General features: G+C 37.5%; 1 protein-coding gene across 1 annotated transcript in view; it reads right to left on the minus strand.

The window, feature by feature from the left end:
* ACTN2 (actinin alpha 2) overlaps positions 1-23,502 on the minus strand; it is a 66,936-nt gene extending 43,434 nt beyond the window's left edge. Inside the window, exons 1-2 of the mRNA XM_021527082.3 lie at positions 23,145-23,502; positions 867-981 (exon numbers count right to left, since the gene is read on the minus strand). Coding sequence (XP_021382757.2) covers positions 867-981; positions 23,145-23,279 — 250 coding nt within the window. The 5' untranslated portion in view covers positions 23,280-23,502. The remainder of the gene's footprint in view (positions 1-866; positions 982-23,144) is intronic.
* Between the last annotated feature and the right edge of the window lie 303 nt (positions 23,503-23,805).

The following is a 23,805-nucleotide window of genomic DNA, read 5'->3' on the forward strand; positions in this document are numbered from 1 at the left end:
ACTGTAAAGAGAGGCTGAATTCTATCCAGCAGTTCAGCCACAGCATTCTTGAACACCTGACCAAGAAGGATGGCTTTTAACAACCTCATCCAGCACAGCAGAGCAGCTCATTTCAGAGCATAGGGCTGATGTGTTTGAACAAACTAATCTTTTCAAATGATCACTAATAATAATAATTTCTAAAAAGATTCTCCATTTCACGAGGAATGAGCACTTGAAGAATTTCTCTCCACATTGGAATCTCCAGCGAAAATCTAAACTGTCTTGTGTATTTGTAGCTTGAGCTATTCTCTTCCCATTAAGGGGCATTCTTACCTTGGAGACTGACCCACTGAATAATGCATAACAAAAGGGAAATACTGAGTTTACATCAGTTAGCAAAAGTTCTTGGATGTTCAACTCTTTTGAAAAATGAGACCTTTTATTTCTGACTAAATATTGATCTAGGTGCGCTTTAGGCACTCACTTTTGAAAGCGTTGGTACATCAAATAAAGTCATTAAAAGCAAAGCAAGATGTTTATGCTTAATGCAGAATAAAATTAATTTGTAACCTATGTGTAAAAGTTTTAAGTGTTAGGGGCTAAGACAAAGTCCTCAATGTTTTTGGTTTGTTCAACAACACTGATGTCAATGATACCCTGATACACTGTGATCTCCTGGAACACAAGCACAAACCAGAAAATTTTGGGGACAAGCAAAAAGCTGAGCTTCTTCTCCCCTCCTTTTTGCTTTACAGTGTTTCATCTCCCACTCTTCAGTCTACTTAGTTCGTGTTCACTGTTTTGAATCGTTAACAATTTTTGTTACTTTAGGAGTGTTTCAGTTCATGTGCTGTAAATACACAGAAAACTTTACTTTAGCTAACCTGAGATAACTTCCAAGAGGAGCATCAGTTTGAGGCCATTTCTGAAGTCCTCCTCAATGTTCTCAATCTGTGTGCCTGCTTTCCTGAGGTGGGAGTTGCACCAGGCTGTAAACGTCTGTAAGAGCAATTAAAAAAATACTTATTAACAACTTATTAATACTTATTTCCAAACAACTGCTAAGCCATGCAAGTAAACACTGCATCTGAGATTTGGATGTCCAGCTCCCATTCACTCTACACATGTTGCCAAGTACAAAAGCCTTATCCCAGATGTTCATGAAGATGCAAAGAATTTCTTGAATAGAAGAAATTTTGTGCTAGATTCTGCTTGCAGATGCATCTCCAGGCAGACGTTCTACACAAAAAGGCAAAACTTGGACACAAATGCAGATACTTAAGTTTGCAGAGAAAAAAATATAAAAGCACCCATGAATATTTTTGTATCCATAGTGAATAGTCAAGTCTGCTTTTACATGCAGAGGTGAAAAGCAGAACTAATTCAATTGCAGAGGTAATTTACATGTTATCTTTTGTATGAATGAAGTCAAAACACAGGCTACTATAAAACTTAGTAATTAAATTAGTCTGGTTTTAAATATCCATTACTTCTCTCAGCTTTCTGACAAATTGTTCTTGCTTTTCAGTGTCTGTTAGGATACACAAGGCAAGCTTGTATTTACTAGGTATTTTAGCAGGTGTTTAACTTTAGTTACTATTACTAAAAATTTGTAGCAAATTAGACTTCAGCTTCTTAAAATTGTCAGATATTTGAAATTCCCCTTCTTTTGCTACATCAAATTTCCAGTTTTAAAAACATTTAATTCAAATAATTTAAAATAAACAAGATATATCCCGGTTGTAAATAAGAAATTCCCTTTGGCCGTCTTTATTCTTGCCTGATTTCTTTAGACTATTTAATTTCTGGTCTCTAAGAAACAGAAGAAGAAAGGTCAGTAGATTAAGACAAAGATCTTCCCTGGAATTGAATTTTACAAATTCTATACAGATTTGATACTTTAATAAAATATGGACTGAACTTTGCCAAATGTTTAATCTTAAAAAAGCAACTTTTTATTAAAGAATAACATTGCGACTATTGTCGGGCATGACTCAGTTTATGTGAAGAATTGATGGGCAGTTTACTGGACTTTTTTCTCAATTCTCCTGCACTGACAAGGAACAGCTCCCTTTTATCATCTTCTCCTATCAAATTGAAAGGAAACAAGAGGTGTTGTGGAGATGGCAGAGCTGTACATTGAAATCTCTAATTCTAGATACCCAGAAAAAGGAGGAGAGAGAAGAAAATACTGGATGTGTTTCTGGGCAGAAGTCTGTGTTGACGTGCAGAGGATGAATTTTAGGTAGGAATGCAAGTTGTTCTGTGTGCACATAGGAATAAATAAGGTTGCAGCTGAAGCATATCTGCAAGCACATATTAATAAAGGGATGTTAGCTCACATTCAGGAAGGCAGAATGTTCCTCATTTTAAGGTAAATAGCTTTACTGAGTTCATGAGAGCTCTGAGTTCTGAAACCAGAGCATACCAATCCTCACAGCGCAGATTGAAGGCACCTCCACCATCAGGGCACGACATGGAGTATTAGGATGGCATTTCATTTGGATTATTATAGGGTTAGGATACAGTTTACAAGACTAATTTGTCTGCCTCAAGCAGTATCTTGTTTTAGTGGTATGTATCTCAATAGGCTTAGCACCACATTAAGTCATTTGCACACATTCAAAATTATTACAAGCTTCTTGGAAGGAATAATACTATGGCAATGCAGAATAAAAGAAGCTGAAAGCACTCAAGGGTAAATGCACATGAACCTTGCATGGCAATCTGGCAATAAATATTAGAAAACTGAACCTTTAAATAAATGAGCCTTTCATGAATTAGGCTTAAGTGATGGATATATGCTTATTTGCAGATGCTATTGCAGTTCGTAGAACTGTTCCAAGCACATCATAATAGAGAGGAAGTTGGAGAAAAATCTCAGCCATTTCCATCTCTTCTTTTAGATATTTATGGTAAATGTTCACTTTGTACCACTGAAGTAAATGAGTTTTCCTCATTTTTCATTTAATTAACATTTTAGTGGCAACAACCCCATTGGTTGAGAAGTTTTAATATGCGACTCTCATGCCTACTGTGAGGAAGGCTACTTCTCAGTTGCTTAAGAAGAAAAGGATCTTGGTACTTCTTAGCTCAAATACATACATATATATATATATATATATATATATATATATATATATATATATAATCAACTTACTTGATGCTGTACTGATAGACACAAAACAAGTTTTATCCAAATATCACAAAGTTTTCAAATAATTTAAATAGTTTCTCTTGAAAATGGACATTTTTATGGCACTGAATTTCCTGAGAGTCAAACAGTTTTCTCATCTCATTCTTTCTACGCAACCTATGTTGCTGTGATACACACAAGGAAAAGATGCTGCTACTGCTGAATCAAACTGTTTTCAATAAACAGTTTGATGACAGAGTGGTTTTTATGATCTGCTTTTTTCTATATTTGTAGGTTATTTAAGATTCTTTCCAGTTGTACCACATTTGTAGCATTCTGAAGGATAAATTTGGAATTACCACAAGACCCACATCCATGAGATAAGAAGTTCTGCTGAAGCACTCTGCTGTGATTGGAGTCTTTATTTAGACTGTATCTAGATAGTTTTGACTGCCTTCTATAGAATTCTTTTATTTATTTTATTCTTTTATTTCTTCTTTTATTTAAACTACAGTTGCTCAGTTTTCTGTTTTACCAGTGCCCCAAGCCATGCCTTAGTGCTGTCTGTTCCCTTCCGACAGCTGCCCTGTGCCTCTTAGAAATGACTCCTGGTGTGTGGCTTCTGAAGCCTGCTGCCTTCCAAAGTAGCTTCTTTCTCCCAGGACTAAACATGGTTATGGAAATGATACTTAGGGAAGTGGTAGCTTTGTTTCAGTGATGCAATTCATTAGTGACTGCATGAAAGCTACTGCACAATTTAACTTGCAAATTTTAACAGTTTCCTCAATCCACATTTTATTTAACACTCATCCGTCTATACTTATTTTGATAGCACTTGTTCTCACTGCTTTGGCTTTAACTAACAATTCTATTCATAGTTATTGAGAAACAATTCAAAGCATGTTCAAGTCCTGGAGATCAAGATACAGCCAGCATATAGTACCCTGGAAATTTGTAATCCATTGGGATTTAAAAGATATTAAATGACTTAGACAAAGCAAATTCATTTTTCTGCTGAGCTGTACAGAACATTTCAGAGTATCAGATTGCTCGGAGAAACAAAGCAGGACTTAAGGCAACAAGCTGAATACCAGGAAGAACACAAATAAATGTCTACAAAGCTAGACATTTCTTTTTAGGATTTATTTACCCTACATGGCTCTACAAAATGAACATATAAATAAATGAAATTTTCTCCTTTCCAAGTTTGTTATTACAAAAGAAAGTTTGCTAATGTTCTGAGAGGAGAGATCCAGAAAAGAGGATGCAAGGCATGAAGCCAAAGAACTTGCAGTCACACAGGTGAATGTTCTCTTAATGCACCATTAATTGTCTACTGCTGTCACAGGTCTATTTTGGAAACAGTAACTCCAGGAAAGAATGCAGTTTATGTTCTATGCCCACTTAGCTTCCTTGTGAAGACTGCCAAGAGCATATTCTCCACAATTCACAGATCTGTATGGCAAAGTGTATACCTATGGGGGAAAACACCCCTTACCTGGTAATTTACTCAGGCCATTTAATTTTACAAGTCTCTGACAAAAAAATTGCAACCCAGGGGCAGCAAAAGGAGATGTCCCTAACTAATTATCAATCAATAATTAATGCAAAAAAAAAAAAAAAAGAATAGTGTATGACTAATTTGTACAAATATTTTTTATACAGACACAGTGAAAGACATGCTTTTCTGGGAAAAATGGTGCCTTTGAAATCTGAGTTGCCCTACAGCTCTGCAAAAGTCAACGTGTTCCTTTTTATGTGAGTGTAATGATAACTTGCTCTTGATAGTGGTTCAAAGCCAGAAAACAAGATACTGTAATAACAAGTGTGACATACTTACATGAAAATATGGATAAAGACAATTGAGAAAGCAACAGTCACCACACCCTCCAGTACTGGTGAGTCAAGACAACTTGTTCCACCTCTTGAAGACATAAAGTAAATTTCTAGTTTGGCACTGACAGCGAGTCCATAATGAATATCGCTAAAGCACCAACATAACCTGTGTGCACAGGGGATATGCTTGCACTCAGTACTGAAATTCAGAAGTGGTTCCAGCCTAATGAAGCACTGGGGACTGCATCCTATTTAGTACATGTATCTCATATCAAGGTTAACTCTGCCTTTCACTCAGTCCAGCTCAAATCAATTTCTGTCTGCTATAGTATTTATAAGTGTTCAAAATTAGTATTTATTTCAAAAGCCATGTATCTGCTTGTCTCTACCCCTATCAGTAGCCCAAGAAAGGTTACTTGCTCAAAGGAGTAATTTGGTTTTACTTCAATTGGAAATTTAATATTTGCTGTGCCTGCTAAGGAAAACAGAATTACAACTTGTTTTTCGTGGCCGTTAAATTCTAATAACTAGAGCAGGAGAACACACCTGTCTAAAATTAACTTCAAATACAAAGATTCAACACATTTGTTTACATACATATTATCCTGAATTATTTCAGTCTGATAGAGTTGTTTCTTGAAACTGCTTTACAGCCCTTCTTCTAAGGGGCTCTTCCTCTCCCTTTGTGTTGGCTGAGGGCTTTCATTACTTCCAGGCTAAATGGGATGCAGTGATTCACTCTGCAATTATACAGAACATTACTGGGCTCTGAGTGCATGACAAGGGTGTTACAGAAGGAGCTCTGCCAGAACATTCCCAGTAGGCCAGACTGAGGTTTTCCCTTGAAGAATTTCCCATCTGACTGTTATCCATGGTTTAAAATATAAGTTGTGAACTTGCAACATGATCTCCTAGCTCCTGTGTCCACAGCATGTTCTTATGGCTGCACAATCAGGGGTTTTCTCTCAACTTAGGATACAGTCTGTGTTGTCCCTCATTCTCTTAGCTGTTTATTCTGTTCCCAAAAGAGGCTGAAAGGTGAAATGCAGCAGAAAATTGCACAGCACTTTTAAACTAGCTTGATGCAAACCAGTAACTACATATGGTATCTTCATCTGTTCCTAGAACATCTACTGCACCTATACATGTATACATGCATGAGTATAATTTTATGAATTGAAAAGAAAGAAAATCTTATATTTTAGCTGTCAGCTTGAATTACTCTTAACTGTTCCCTTGCTCACTTTTCCCTTGCAGTGGAAACCCAAACACATTGGTATATGTTAGTGAAATAACCAGAATAACAGCAGAGCAGCAGAGGTGCTTTACCAGTACAACTGGATCACATCAGAACACCAGGAAGCAAACTGGGATTTTAACACCAAATGTACCAGAGCATAGCAATAACTCAAGTGAAACAGAGGGAAAATATTGTGAAGGCTGGCATGAAGGTTGAGGCAGGGGAAATGTTTAGCATATTCCAAAATGTTATTAAAAGGAAACGCTCAAATCAGAGGCACTATGTCAAAGTCAATTCCTGGGAACACCAGAAAGGATAAGCACAGAACCATCTCACAATGGAAGTGAATAGAAGCTCCATCACAAGTACTCCAAATCCAAAGCTTAATCCCTTCCTTCTCCGGCACATCCATCCATATAGCTGCACAGATGGCGTCAGAGATGATATGCTGGCACATTCTGCACTGTTAGCAGATCTGCTCCACTAACTCAGAGAACTTCCTTCCACTCCTTTAATTTTATCACTCACAGGAGAAGTAACCAAAGGGATGCATTCATCACATAGGACTTTGCACACGTCTTATTGGCACTCTGCATTTTGCTTGCATGGAAGAGCCTGGGGAGACCTCAGTCCTTGCAAAGCAGGTGGCCTAATCCCATGTAAGTCTAGGGTTTCCTGTAAAACATGCAACTCCCTCCAGTACTGAATGACTGCACGTCTGTTTTACAGTGCTCACTATAATCAAAAAAACACCCAGAGCATGTAAATAGCCCTTGAAGAATAATTTGGCATGGTTGAACCCTGAGCAACACCAAGATTATTAAGCCTTTTGTTACAGAGTGACATTAGTTCTTTCTTTCAGAGGAGACAACAGAGAAAGTTTACGTTTTCCCAGTGGTCTAAACTGAAAAAAAAACCCCAAAAACAAAAAACCAAAACCTCAGGTGATAGCAAGTTGCATGGAAAATTTAGTATGGGTCACTGCCTGCACTAACCTCACCTCAGCCTTCTTTTCTTAAGGAAAGAACAGGAAGGAAAGGAAGTGAGAGGTTTCACAAGGTCTTTGAGGAGGCTAAAACAGTTAAAATATTGTGAAGTTTATTAGGAGCAGGCAGATATCTTTGTTCCAGCTACTGAGATAGCTGGAAAAAGCAGAGAAGTTTTAAGCACATAACCCCATCTTTATATGCAAGAGAGAAGCCTCAGGCTTAAATGAAAATTTAGGCAAGTGTTCAGACAACTCAGAGCTTTGATGGACCATCAATACAATGATCCAACAGCTCCATTCCCTGAAGGAAGCCCATTCCTTTTTCAGTACTGTTGATGACACCCATTAAGAAAGCATCTGTCAAAATCCAACTATGTGACTTCACAAAATACATTTAAAATTATTCGGTCTATTCAAAATGTATTTTCAAACAAAAACTTTGACATTTCAGAAGTGAGAACATATGCAATATGAAAAATCCCATTTGAAACTAAAAGGTACTTAGTATCCATAGGAAAATGCTGGTCTAAATCTACTTTTAATTTTTGGAATTTCAAGCATCATGCAAATAAAAGATGCCTGCTTCGAAAAATAACACAGAAATAAAAGATATCAGGATCCTATTAAAATCTTTAGTAAAAGCAGTGGTATGGTTTTATCTTGCATTATAAAAACAGTAGGATATTTTTACTCATTTTTATCTTTACAACAATTGCAAGCTCCCCAATTTGTTAAGGTGAAGGAATTAGAAATGCAAAGGAATTGTTTGGGAAAAAAAACCAAAACACTCCTGCTTGCTTCTGATGTGTTCTCTGAATTCTGAATGTTTTTTAACACACTCCTATCATCCAAGCTGACCAGAACAGTCTGTGGCAATAAAAAAGGGAGCAACATAGTCTTACAAAAGGTCTGGCATATTTTGTTTACATGAAAGTGGGAAATTAGGTAAGTAAGCACGAGCTTCTGCTAAATCCAAATTATATTAAATTAAACTTCCAAGGACAAGCAAGCAAAAAGTAACATTTTACTACAGTTCTAAGCCTGCATTTATGTACAGGCATATCCTCTGCTCATGACTTTATTGAGACTCTAGCCATTAGTCCTAGTTGCTCTGGTTAAGCCAAAGTATTTTAAAGGTCCCTCACCCAGACTCTACAGAAGCAGATCTCTTTTATGTCTTGTACCTAAGTTGGTTGCAATAGCAGTCAGCTATTTATCAAAGGGGGAAACTAAACACAAAACCATAGTGGAAAAAAAGTGTTTAGCAAGACAGAGAGTTTATTCATACTAATGGTGAGTAGTGGCTACTCTAAGTGGAAGGGCTTATTAAAAAGACTTCTGTAGGAATCTGCCCTGAAGCATTTCCTATACTACCCTGTACTTACTCATTTGGATAACGGAACAGGGTGCATGCTTATCACATTTGAGTAAGACAACAAAACAATGGGTCTGCAAGCATGTTTCATGTCAGAGCTACAATTCAAACTAATCTTAACAAATCAGTGAAATAAGTTGAAGAAAGCCAAATTCAGAGAAGCAAGAAATCTCGATTCTCCCAATCATACTTTCTATAATCTTCATGGAAGATTCATATCCTAACTGACATCTACACTGCAGCCGTGGAAAGGGAGAATATCAAGATGACAGGTTTTCATGCCAGATTGTGTCCTGCCAGATAAGTGACCCAAAGACTACAAAAAAAGAAGTCACTCAGCAGAAAACAACTCCCTTGTAGGAATCCAAACACTTGGCAAGCAAAAGGAAGCTGTAAATTGTTTCTGTCAGGGTGTTCTTTAAGTGGTGATCCCCATTTCCATCCTCTATTTTCATATGGCCCTCTAATTTCCCTTAGCAAAAAGAAATCTAATATTGGAGACCTGACAGTGATATTGGAGAAAAAGATGGCGAAGATAGAGAATGATAATGAAACAAAGATGAAGAAAGAGAGGGTAGAGGGAGAGTCCAAGTCAATTCATGGGAAACTAAACAAACCAAAATAAAATAAAAGTGGATTTCATGTACCATAGGTACACACTTTTCCTGAGGTCTGTATTATCATCCTTGAGAAGAGACCCTGACACTCGTGGTTTTTTCCCCAGCTTTGCAACAGCCTTTAAGGCACTTAAGACAGGAATTTTAAAATTGTTTTCACTGTCTTAAATGCTGAGCAAATTATGACCCATGATTCATCACAAGGGACTATAATCATTTTCAAAATAATGGGAGCAAATGTCAGCCACAGCTGAGTGCTTTTCAGCATCCCACTTCTGTATTCAAGGATAATAATAAACCCTCCATATTCCAAAGCACTATTTTGTGGGGAAATTAACCATTGTTTTTGAGATGCTCAAATACAACCCTGAAAAAAGCCCAATAAAGAAAGAGTAGCAAGAGAGATTAGAAAGTTGACAAAACTATAAATGTCTTGTAAATATAGAACTGTGAAGAAATTATTCAAAACCAGAACCTACTCTGAACAGACAGAAAACAATGCGTTACAACTACCAACACCTTCAGTATCTGTTCACTGTCATCCAACGTTAATTCTGCATTTAAAAACCAAATCGAGCTTTTTAGTATAAACCAGTTACCTACTACTGTAAATCTAGTTACATGCTAGTTATTCTTCTCTCCTTGAACTCTTTAGTGAATGTGCCAGCCCCTCCAGTATGGAGAAAGAAGCAGCTCAGGGAACTGTTTAAGAATAGCAATGACTGTGAGTAACCCCACAGATGCAATCTGAGAAAGTATTTTCACATACAGAAATTTTTTTAGCTTTCACCTCTAGGATGAAAAGTCACTGTCCCTACCTCTCACTAATAAGGCCCTTTTTGGGCACCTCCAATGAAGCTGCCATTTCTGGTGGTTTAAGTGATGGGGACACCTGTCCCTCTAAGAGCTAAACTGAGCGTACAACTCACCTCATAGATATTACCAAACAGACTGCATGTGTTAGCAACCTTGTCACTTACTCACCTGGCTTGGGTTCAAAACACTGACCTAAAAGTAAAAGGTTCCCATCAGCCACACACTCCCAACCAATAAATTAAAAAGTCCATCTTCAGCACAAGGTTATCTTTCATCATGAGCTGGGGTGTGGGAGCTATCAGAATATTCCACTCAGAAGGTTTTGCAATACTGAGACTTTTAATTAATAATGTCACCACCTTGCTAAGCAGTGCAAGTCAGCTTTCTCTTGGATGTGAATGACTATTTTTGCCGTACAGTTTGTTCATTCACATCATATGCATGAATTCCTGGAAAAAGATGGTCCTCAACAGCACCCAGGCAATACTCTATGAGAATCCTATGTCCAAATGCACAAGTGCAGCTGCATTACGTCAGCCCTGGATAATTCACAGTAGCCAGATGGAGTGATGGGGAGAAATCCCTTGCTGCTTATTATGATCTTACCTCTTCATTTTCCCTTCTACATCAGTACCAATATGCATGACATCATTTACAGTTACACAACAGTCTTTTGGTGACTCTGCTCTCTTTGCCTTTTATGTAAACCAACAAGTATATTAATACCTCATCATAACAGAATTAATACCTCTGGATTTTGGATTATAAACCATTATTTAATGCACATTCTCAATGTGGAAGATTAGCTTTAAAGAATGGTAAATAATGGTATAGTCTGTGAAGTAAACAAAGTTCTCAAATTACTGATAAATTTCCAAGTTATAATAGCCCCCATATTAAATTGCAATCTCCAATGAGACTGAAAAGACAGATTGTGAGTAATGACTGTTTGAGTACTTGCTCTTCCACAGCTTCCTGTATAACTTCCTTCAAATTATAAAACCTCTTTACATGTCCAAAACCTTTATCCCACATTAGAGGGGAAATATATTTACATTCCATGGACTGAGACCTCTAAATGCAAGATGAGACAGGCTCTGTTAATCTTTACAATGGAGTGTATTTCACAGTCTCATGTATATTTTGAAAACTTAAAATGCTGTAGAAAGTGAAAGAACTTCTATTTCATAATCCTCAAAAAACAAATATTTGTGAAAAATTTATCTGTGAATCAAGTATGTTCAGAAGACAGCTCTTAAATGGCTGTAAAGATTTAAAAACAAAACCAAACACAGACAAAAAAAAAAAAAGAATCAACGGAATAACACAAATGCAAAGTTTTGAATAATCTATTTTTGGTCAATGGCTTTTTTTTATCTTTTCAGATGTCGGTTCTGTATTTCCCTCAAAGGAAAAGCTTACGAACATGCTGATCTCTTTAAATTTGCCATACTGTTTCCAGCATTTATTAATTCAACAATTAACAACTCATGGAAGACTTTCTTTTTGTTACATGCAGCACTGCCAAATTTTGCCCTTCAACATGCCTCCTACTGAAATCTGCAGAAATAGAGATGCATCCCCCACAAGGACCTGTGCCTTTCTGACAGAACCAGGGCACTCCTACACGGCACAGCAGGGAGTTCACAGCATCCAGCCTGAACCTCTGAGGACTGCCAGCGATTTGCATGGCACAACAATATTTCCCTCTAACAGGGCAAGCTAATTTAGAGCACCCCAACCAAATATTCTCTGCTCTGATACACTGCACTTTGCAGAGTTTGCATGTACACTCTATAAACAAATAAGCCTGACATTAGAATCTGCAGCAGTGTGGCTACTAACATCTTACACAGCATTCCTGATCACTTTACACCACAGAACCTCACACAGCATGCCTAGAAATAAATTCGTTTGTGCCCAGTTGTCAGGGCATTAAAATAGATTTGCCACTACACTGCACAAAATTGAGTGCCACAAAGAAATGTACACATTTTTATTGACTTTTAATGGACTCTGTCATCCATGTAATAAAGACTGCATCTCTGCATTTACACAGAGGTATATATTCATATCTCATAAAGTGCTGTCCAAATACCCCTCCCAACCAGTCAGGCAGGGCACTAGGGACCCAAGCAGAGAGCTTGCAGAGCATGAAGTGTGTAAGTTCTGGCAGAAACCCCAAAGTGTTGATTCATGCTCCCAAGTATCTCTTTTCCATGCGTCCTCTCTCTTGCTCTCTACAAGACTTTTAGATACTTTCAAAGGCATGCTCAGTTAATGGAACAGAGACTTATTTGCATTCTGGTGCTTTCTGGATCACTTTTGAGCAAAGTGACATTTGGGAAGTCTCATTTAAAATGCTAGTTAGACAAAGTGTATTAAACAAAGAACATGCATTGCCACTACCCTGTCAATGCCAAATTAACCTTCTTAGTCAAGAGCTAGGATCTCCTATTGTCTCCATTTTTAGGTGCTTTTTCCTCCAGCTGTACATTACGGTGTTACACCTCCTGGTTTCCCAAGAGCTCATGAACTATCACAGATAAGAGTCCTGTTTCAGCAGATATATATTTTAATGGCCAAATATTCAGGATGAGATGAAAGAAGCATTCACACATTACAGTATCGAAGGAAATAAAGGTATGCCCTCTGGAAATAGAAGGATTAATTAAAGTAGGCTAATGCAGGATTTGGTTGACTGGATTTCTAAATGTCTTTCCTCTGCTTTCTCTGATGATTTTCTTCATCATGCTATCTTTATCCAGTAATCATACACTACATTGCCAGTTGAGTAAGTAAATCCATTATAAATTTGTCAATACAGTCAGAGTGGGATAAAACTATGTTCCTATCCAATTTAGCAGCATTCTTTAAAGCACTTCCATAATCATAAAAGCAGGTTGTGACAGATACTGAAAGTTTTTTCAATTTTACCTTTACCAAAACACACATCCTTAAGGCTCTGACTCCAATAAACGATAGGAAAATATGTCAATAGTCAAATCCCAAAACATTTACACAGTAAATGTTGTCTTTGCATTCAGTTATCTAGCACATTGGAGACAACCAAATCTAGTTGCACTTGTAACCTAAACTAAGGTTTCAGTTGAGACTCTTACAGAGAAAGAAAAACCTCATACATTAATTCCCAATTATGCAACAAAAGGCTCTTCTGTGGCATATATGCCACATTACTCAATGCAGCATTTCTCAATACACAAAGAACATAATCTGTCCATGTGAATTGCTTCACTATTGTAACTGATCACTAAAAAAAATTTATTTTTATTTCATGCTTAGTTTAAGAAACTGATTTTTAAAGAAATTAGTTATTTATGTGGTTAAAGATACCACTTAAACATACTGGGCTAATTTGTTTATGCTTTAATTATTTTTATGAGGCATTATCTATAGAATAACATTTTATAAAATATTTTAAATATCCTGTAAGACAGCAGCCTTTCAGACAAATTTCAGAGTTTCTAAATAGCATTTAGTAAGACTCAGGTTCCTAAATTACTTACATTTTCTTTAAACCAGAATAAATAGCAAAACATTACTTGGGATCTTTGGATGACTTGATTATATACAAATAAGAAATTTAATTAAGTAACCAGTTCTCAAGCACTTAACTAAGAATAGGTGGGTAAATAAACAATGATGACAGTAACTGCTGAAGGCATAAACAACCGTTTTAGACAGTTTGTGATAAGCAAACTGCTTTATCAATTAAATAAACAATTCTTTGTTTATCTCTCTTCTTAACAGGAGCCATTCTGAGACCTGTGCTCCATCATGGAAATGAAGGCCTCAGAAAAAGGAAAGAAAACCAACTTCAGCCTCATGTCTGGTGTTCTGCTTGTCTTTTACTATAATGCCAAATGGGCAATAAGTGCATTGTACATAATATGTGCACACACAGATACAGCTGCTTGTGGGGCTGCACTGCAAACCACGTTACTGAAATTATTTAGGATTAAGAAGCATTAAGAAGAGGGAGGGTTGCTTCAAATTTCTTCCATGATCTGGTACATAGCAGAAGATCATTGTACCAGCAAATGAAAGGGACTGGAAGCCCATGGATACTAGCAGAGCCAAAGATGATCAGCTACTCTGCCAAAGAAAACTTGTAGTGGATCTACTCTCCAGAACTGAGCTGGAGATAAACTTGGACTATAGAGGTTTTCATAGCTCAAAGGAACTCCTCTAGGTGAAATAATACCCCAGAGCTACACAATCATTTATAGTTGGGTGTTTGGGGTTCTATAAAATTTGAATTCAATGCAGCTGGGTACCAGTTTTCTTCACATTAAAGAGTGCAATGTCTTAAGTCTTGCAGCAGTGAAAAGCTTACACTGGTGCCAAGATTAAATATAAAACAGAGTTTAAAAAATCACTTAATGCTAGATAGTTAAGCCTTTCTGTGACTGCCAAAATGACAGGCTGATTTTCAAAGGTGCAAAATAGACAGAAGTTCCTCCTGACATCAGTGGAAATGCCTGGGTGTTCAACACCTATAAAAAATATGAGTGTTTCCTTAGATGCTTAAGTAATAATCATGGATACTAAATTTAGCCTGGGGTAGTCACTTTCCACAGAATCCTATGGTAGTAGAGGTGATCAAGGTTTTTCAGAGGGGCAGTTAAGAGTAGAATCTGTCTGCTCTAAATTAGGTTCTGCAAGTTATCCAAGTAGTGGATGGCTGGCCTTCTCAAATTTATAAATTTTTTAACAGAAATAAAAACCTCTGATTTCAAGTTGAAGGAATTCTGGCAGTTCAGAGCAGTTGGGAGGAAGCATTTGAAGTAAATGAAAAATCTTACTCATATCAAGTACAGTAAACATTTATCACTGCCATCTGCCAAGCCAGCACAGAGGTACTACAACCACTTTTTTGGAGATGAAGACATGGGCAAAGCAATGTGTCCTTATAAGTCAAAAGTGGGTAAAACCAGGACCAGACACAGGAGCAGCAGTGCCCCTTCTTGCACTTAGGACATAAATTTAGGATTTATTTTCTCCCCTCTATGCACATTCAGAAATTTTAGGTCCAATTATAAGAACTAACTAGAAATCAGCCAGACAGCTGTCACCTTCTGCTTCCCTCTGGACGGGCCTTCAAAAGTATGAAGTGTATTTCTACAAGCTACCATTTCAAGTAGGAGACACTTTCATAAAAGGAGATCATTGCATTTCAAAACCTTCTGCCCCTGTCTCTTCCTGCAGAGCAGTAACACCTGCCCTGTAAGCCTTTCACACCAGCAGTTTGAGGATTACTGAGACCACACTGCCTTGATCTGTACTGAAGTGTTCCCTGTACTGCCAGCAGGAAGAGCTGCTACAGGTTCTGTACAGAAACAGGCACAGAGGGTGGTCCTAACACTGTGTTTGCTGTTAATGTGAAAAGAGGAACCTTTTATCTTTAAATACCTGCCAAATTTTCTTGTGTAGAAATAGAGAATTATATAGGACCTGTATAGTTATTATAAGATTTATGCATCAAGTCTCTCAGCCAGAGGCATATTTCAAACCAACAAATCCAGTGATCTAAAAACATCACACACTCTTATCACAGCATTTCATGAAATGGTGTTCCCCAAACACTGAAAATGTGAAAAGTACCCCAAACTATGAGGAATGAAATTTAATTTAGGAAGAAATTGAATACTCTGTGTGAACACACTCTCCCCTTCTGATACCAGCTGAAAGTAAAGAGTGCATGGCCATAAAGGAGATATTCAGAGTCAGCAACTTCTCAGTGCTCACAGTGGAGGAATACCACATCAGCTACACATTGTTTATCCCAACAATTCTGGCTCAGAAGAAATTATGCTTGGCAGTAAAGCCATTGAAACCAACTCAACTTTGCCAACTGTGTAAGCACTTTTATATTTGTTTATTTGTAAGGCTATAAAATAACACACAGGAGGGACATTTTTTGACTTGGGACAAAGCAAAGCAGTACAAATTCTCATCTAATTCTGTTTAATTTACATGTTTCTTCCTGCATCAGATCTACCTGCATTCCAGCTGCAAATCCAATGCATCCTTCTGCAAGCAGAGTCTGCAGTACAATTTCTAAACTACTACTAATATCTACATATTAATCACCATTTACAACTATAGAAAATCTTAATGCTCAGTCCTTTTGAAATTAATCAGTAGAACTGTAAAGTGCAATTCAGAAATTACTAGCTAAATTAAAAGTCATTAAATAGATCAGAATTTAAGCAACAGTGATCATTTCATGTGAGGCATTTGTTGGCATCTGATTTTTCCATCATAATGATGTCTTCAGTCTTCTGAGAAGACAGAAGAGGAAAGATTTTGACCTAGCCCCATTGACCAAAAGCAGTCAAAATTCATTTTGCAAAGCTGTTTAGTTTAATTTGGAAATTGATGGTGCAATCATGGTGTTTTCTTCCTGATATTCATTAGTTTACAGAATTTCCCCCAGCCCAGCTTTTTTTGCACAGGGCTAGAAATTGTACAAGCATGGATTCATTTTTACTGTGGTCTCAGGGCTGAAAACCCTCAGAGGTCTCCCAAGTAAATACCTTCCATGCTTCTCTCTTTAGCTCTGCAGTGACCCAAACAGATTCAGGCAAGATGCAGACATCCCACCCCCAAGAGATTATTGCAAAGTCCACTACTTAACACACAGCTTTTCTCTAGCTCTTAAGCACATTGGTTGCAGCTTATGGAAACCCACTTAGGTCCATACTTTCTTCCAATCCTTATTGTTTTACTAATTGGATCAGCGTATCTACAGACAGACGTTTTACTATGCAAATTTCAGGAGATATTGTGGTGTATATCTATGAGTAAAGGAAGCAGGTAGCCTTTGTTTCCCATTATAAAATGGTTCTGATCATTTCTTTTCATAATCTGTTGCTGTCAGATATTTGGGGGTCAATGGAAATTAACAGCTAAACTAAGACTGTAGGAATTATCAATTTGACAACACTTAAAAGCATACAGAGCCTGGAATGGGTCAACATTGAGAGGTTCATTTGAGTTTAAATAGGAAACATAATATTGATTGATTTCTCTCACTTAGCATTGGTAAAGAAAACCTTCCCATTCAAACAAAGTACCTACATAATCATTTCCTGTAAAGTGAATTTCGTAATAGTTTTGATTTTTCCTGTCTAATCCAGCAGCACACTATTCAGGGCTGCGCACTTTATTGACAGCTTGCAAGACAAAATAGGACCATTCCACTATCCTTTCAGCATGCTCCTCTCAAGCACCATTCCATGTAAGTAACATCAGCAAGAGGAATTTAACATGTTACTATTTTAAAAAGCACTAATCTCTGAGAGGCAAATTGTACAGAACAGGCCATAAACACATTCCCTATATCTACAGAGACTCCTTCTGCTCTCATGGCAACTCTTCACAGGATAAAAGAAATTGCCACTCCATGGCTTTCTGATGCATCAGTGTTTGATATTTGGGACACTTACAGTATATGTTGAGAAATCAAGACATGCTGTTGTAGGAAAAAAAATATGTTTGCCTATTGACTACAAAGTTCTCAGCAGACCTTCTGTGGGGCCATCTTCCACTGAGAATGCACATAGGATTTGAAAGAAAACAAGAGATGCCCTTTCTGTGTTCATAATGCTAGAGCTTTTGGCATCTACTGTTTGAAAAAAATTCTTGATGCATCCAAAAGACGAGCATTTGGCCTTGGAATGCTGAAGCCTATGTTTCTTAAGTTGCACTCTGTGTCTAGAGAGTATCATTTGGCAAGACATTGCTATTCTATACAAGACAGCCAAATACTTGCTGAACACTAGGGGAAAAAATCTAAAGGTAATATTGTTTCACTTTTTAACTAATAATACTAATAGAAAATCCTGCATTTTGGCCATCAGAATTCCCAATTCACCTACATAATCCTAATTATCTGCATAAAAGGTAAAGGAGGGAAAGAACTGCAGTGTAGGACACACCATATGAAATAGCATGTGCTACTCTGGCACATGGCTTTTCCATTATCATTCTGCTTTTGACTCTGGATGTTTTTCCTCCTGGCATTCAATCCCCTCTTGAAAGTAGTTCTAAAGCTACTCAACTCTTCATAAAAATACCCTCTTTATAAGAAATATGCAACTGTTAACAGGTTAGTACTAGGTAATGAGAAGTTCATACTCTCTTCAAAAGGAGAAGACCTTTTGCTTCCTCACACCTCCTACGTTCATGTCCAGACCCTACTCATGTTGCTCACTTGCAGAGGGGAATCCTTGCCTTCTCAACAATCTCACTGGTATTCCAAGTGGGTAAAAATGCCACCTCAGTAAAAACCCTCTAGTGGTGGTTTCTGTGTCTGCCGTGTGAGCCTAACCCCAAGGCTCATTATTCAAGGAAAGAATTTTACATGGTTTAAAACAAAAAAACAAAAAAAAACAAAAAAAAGAAAAACAAAACAACAAAAAAAAAACCCAAAAACAAAAACAAAACAAACAACAAAAAAAAAACCACATAAAAAAGAAAAAAAAAACCCAAGCCAATTTTATTTCCAGATAATCTCAGTAAAAGAGGAAGACCTAGGCTGGAATGCCCTCCACACAATGAGGATATTGTTATATTCTCCACAACAATTTCAGTCTGGAGCCTGTAAATCCGTGAAAAGTGGTTCTGTAGAACTTAATTTTGCTGGTGGCATTAGTCTATCCTGCCAACCCTTTTCTGTCTTGTACTTATTCTTGATTCATTCATCTTTGCTTATTTTTCTTGCCCAATGAAGAATGAAGTTGTTCCTTTCCACTATATCTGTCTTCTCACCCACCAGTAAAATTCCTACAGGAAGAGGTTTCTGATAAGAAAGCAACTTAGATTCCATCCATAGAAGACCAAGAAAACTTTAGAGTAAATTCAGGATACTGACTGTAACTCTATTTATAGACTCTGAACTCAGTCTGAACACAAGGTCAATTTCTCTTTCAGGCTGCAATGAACCTCTCCAATCTGCTGAACTTAATAAAGCTGCAGCAACATATAAATAAGAACATTGTCCATAATCCATAGTTCTGATGGCTCCTGCCAAATAATTTGCCATACACATGACTTCTATATGGGTTTTTTGGGTGTTTTTTGTTTTTTTTTTTTTTTGGTTTTGTTTTTTTTTTCTTTTTCTTTTTTTGTTGTTGTTGTTTGTAAGGACAACAAGAGTTATATTACCAGCCAAAGGAGGTAATGCAGATAAATCCTTATAGGTCACACTGGAAAAGTAACCTGATATGCATTGCTGAAGACTGAAAAGACACAGCTTTTCTCCTTAAGAATATTTTCCAAAGTCCTCACTCATGCACAATGTTCAGTGTCATCAAGTAGATATGCATTCAGAAAGAGGTCAATATCAAGGTAAATAAATATTTTAAATAATCTTGTTTATTTTTTACCAGTATAAATACGCCATCCAAATGGTCATCATTTACATTGACTTCTGCATTAACAAAGAAGTGGCACCACAGAGCAAGCTAGAATAAGATCATTTATCTATAACAATGTCAGTATGGCAAGGAACATGTTCCCAGTTCCTTCCTTACATGTGTTAGGGCAATCGTGTCAGACAGGTTTTTATAACTGCAGAAGGTACATGTTAAATGTGTGAGCTCTGTTTAATGCCTTCCAATACAACTGTCCTGAAAAAGGGAACACACTTGTTTTACCTTCCTTGGAAATCCAACAACCCACAATTCATGTCAAAGTTTTAAAAAGCACACTCACTCTTATAATTACTTACATCAAAAGATGCATATATGCAAGAGCCACGTTAAACGCATGGCTCACCAAGCAGTGTTGGCAGATCAAAAACATTGCAAAAATACAGTGTGTGTGCATTTCAAGTAGCATTGCTGTGTTTGGCTTCCTAAACTAAGGGACACTGCATTTCCTTATGTTCCTTTTAGTTCTACTGAGATACAGGGAAGGAAAAATGAAAAGGTTTGTGGAGTCTTGAACTTTTCTTGAAAACTTAAGAAATAAATATATTATGAGGAAAAGAAATTATGTTTTAAGTCTTCCATTATAAGCTAGTATGATTTCCACTTCCAATCCAGTCCAGCAGGGTAAGGAATAAAAGACAGCTGATCTCTCGTCTGACAGACCATAGAACAAACCACTTCTACCACTTCTTACAAACATCACTGCTGTCCTCCTTCTACCAGTGAGAAAACTGAGGTCAGAGGTGAGTTGACCTTGTCTAGGGTTACAGAGCAGAATGAAGAAAATAATCCCACCCTCTCTGGTCAGGCTTTCTAATTTCCAATACTTTTCTATTTCTGTGTAGGACTGAAGAAACAAGGGGCCACTTTCATAGATCTTTCAGCTGCTGTTTTAGCACACATGGGCAGTGGAAGTGTAGTGGGTCAAGGAGCAGACTTCAGAAGTCTCTTATGGTACACATCTATATATTCAAAAGACACAAAGGCCATGGTGCTCTATTTATTTTCGACAGTAGACAGCATGTCCATCCAAAATAAAATTTTTGCTTTCTTTAAAGTTGCTATCTGAAATGCCCAGGCACATTTAAGTTTTTGCCAAGAGCGTCTAATGCAAAAATGGGCAAAATGTTGCATTTTCTTATATCCTGAATTGACAGAGGCTAAATTTTACCTCAGCCAACTCATTTAAATTGTTCACATTCAGAGAGCCAGTGCTAAACTACAACTCAGCTTTCCTTCCTTTAGTGTTCTTCATGTATTTTTGGACACCTGCAACCACCAAGGAGCCTGGATTACAGCAGACCATAATATTCTACGAACCACAGTTATAATTAGGTGTCACCTCCATTGTAATCCTATGGATGTCATCATGTGTTACCAGCATCTGTTGACAGATTTCATACCAGGCATATCACTGAAATGGCAAGTCTGGAGAGGGCAGCCCACAATAGAAACAATGGCATTTATTTTTGGTTTGTTCCAAGACTGTCTAATAGAAAATATATGCTGCCAACTGCCAGGGCTCCACCAAGATCACTTCTGAATATTGTATTACCAGTTAGAACAAATATCTGTGCCCATGTACTTGCAGTCTTCTCCTAATGAATAAGGAAACTAAGAAAGCACTTTCTGCAACTGTCTTAGCACAAATTAGGAAAATATAGAAGCCTTGACATTCTGCAAGGTTTATCAGGCCCTTTATCATGCGAGTACTTACTTTTCACGTAATAATAAATTCAGACTTCTTTCCAAGATGAAGAATAAGACTCCTCTCTTATAAATTTTATTTGAATGTGGTATCAAATTAATATTAAAACTAAACCCTGGGAACTGACAGCATTAAGTAGCAAAACCACACTCTCTACTCTATGGAAGCAGAGTCTGTTTTAATTTGACAGTGTGGAAATTTGACTTTCTGCTGAAGTACTGCTTGTTCAGAGGAGTGGAAACATAAAATTTTCAATGCATTTAATTGCTGCACGCTTTCTTGTAAGAATCAAGAGACTTATTATAAGAATGTCTACCTAACCCAAACTCTTTACTTTTTAACATTTATCTGCATTGAAGAAAAACTGCATTAGAGTGCATTAGGATCTAGGAACCTGCCCATTTTCTATTGAAATCAGCCTTCTCTGAAATAATGGACAGTTGAATCCTAATCAGATGTAACACAACCTCTTACACTGAGCAGTTTCAAATCACTAAAGCACTTCAGCACTAATTTTCATTCTCATGATAAAACATGAAAGTATAGTTCACCATCTGAAGAGTGACAAATTAAAACAAATGCCTGTGTTGATGAGTACAACTTAATTATTAGTTAGGAGTTGCAGCAGCTGGTAGATCAAGAAAAGTGAACTTCAACTTAGAGCAGAACTTCTCCCCTTATCCTCACACAGTGGGATCTGAACAGGTATGAATTTAAGAAAATGAACAAAAACAGCTAAAAATAACAAGAGAAAGGGTACAAGCTAAATCTGAGAGGAAAATATTGCTTCTACAAATTTTAATGGAAAACCAAACCCACTGGCCCCAACTATTCTAACAGCTCTAACTTTTATAATTACACTTTTATAGTATAGCTTTTATAGAAGCTGTAACAGTGGGAGAGACTGTCATTAGGTCTAAATTGTTACCTTCTACTTAAGCTGCTCATCTATGCAAAATGCATATTCAACCTTATTGTCCAGACCACTGTCTCTCACTCCCTCCCTTTTTTTCATTCTTGTAACCAGCAGATAACCTTTTAATCCCAGATCTGTCAGCTGTGACTTCAACATCACCTTTTAAATTAGGAAGCAATAAATCCTTTGCATTATTTCATCTTTTCTTTCCATATGCTACTTAAAACTTAATTTTATGAAATTAGATATTGCAACTATTACTAAAGTACCAAAGCATTGATGTGACTGCTGCTGGGATCATAATTTCTGCCTATGTTCAGAAAAAGAACATGAACAGTACTTGGTGGCATAATAGCTTTCTTATACCTACAAGGCAAGAAGCATTTCTTCTAAACTGTGTATTCTGAGGAATTTACAGACATGTTTGTTTTTTCCCCCCAGACAGTGAATTGGCATATAGGAACATAATCATGACATAAAGTTTTCCAAATATAGCCTGGATATATTTCTAAGCAATATTTTCCTTGTCAGGTGAATCAGTCAGAATGGAGATAAATAATAAATTCTAACAAGACTCAACTTGCAAGATTGCAATTTCAAAAGTGACTTCTCAGTCTGCTCTCAGAAATATTGCAAAGTTTTCTGCACACTCGTTTTGAACTATTGTCATTCATCCTTGTTTAAAATTGCAATTTACTCTTTTTGAAAATCAACCAGGCATACACATCAATTCAGCCTGCTTTCCAATAGGAAGACCCAGGAAGTAAAGTTAAAAGTTACTGAAATTCTTATCCATAAATATAGAGGTACTGACAGAATACTTGCAGTGCAATACAAAAATAACTCCTGACTCCCATGAATTATTTTCATCGGACATAAGTTTCACTTAAGAATTAAAAAAATTGAATGCTGTATACTAAAAATAAGGCATAGCTACTATACATTATATAAATGGTTTATACAATGTAAAATATATTTTATTAGTACCCTGACAATTCCAGACACAGCATGGCAGTAAGACAGGGCATCATTCCACAGAGAACACACGAACAGATATACATTATTTCCAGACCTTCCTTTGCTGTTTCTCCCATGCTGGGTCCAGGAGAAGATCCCTGTCCCATTCTTCTTCTTGGGTCATGTACTCATCCTCTTCATAGTTGTAGGTGTACTGCATGTTTGTTTCTATCTGATTCATGCTATTCATGCTACCCAGGGATCAGCTTCAGCTGCTGTGGCTTCTACTACAATTTAAGTTTCGTGCACTTGCTGAGAGGTTGTAGGTAGCAGTGTCTTTTTTTTTTTTTTTTTTCTTTTTGCAGGGCGACAGGAAATGAGTATTGACTGATCTTGCAGAGGCTGACACTGCCAGGCAGGCGCTGCCCTGCGATGACCCTGCTTCCCGGTGTCCTGTCCCTGCGGCGGAGCCCGGCGCGGCCGCGAGCCGCCGCCTATTATCGCCGCCGCCCCGGCCCCGGCCCCGCCCCGGCCCCGGCCCCGCCCGCACCTGCCCTTCGTTTCGCTTTGTTTCCCTCGTACGGACACGCATTCCCCTCCCCAGGGCCCGCCTACCACCTGCTAATGCAGTCCGACACTGCTCAGCCTTCGTCTGAGCCCGTGTCCCGCCTTGAGCCACTTGGCACTTGCAGATTAAGGATTACACGAGACAGCCCAGCAAGGACACCCAAGCCATAGACTGTTTTCTAGGTCTGGACTTAACGAGACAGCATGAA

The sequence above is a fragment of the Lonchura striata genome, chromosome 3, assembly GCF_050655825.1.
Source record: "Lonchura striata isolate lonStrDom1 chromosome 3, ASM5065582v1, whole genome shotgun sequence".
NCBI classification, from domain to species: Eukaryota; Metazoa; Chordata; class Aves; order Passeriformes; family Estrildidae; genus Lonchura; species Lonchura striata.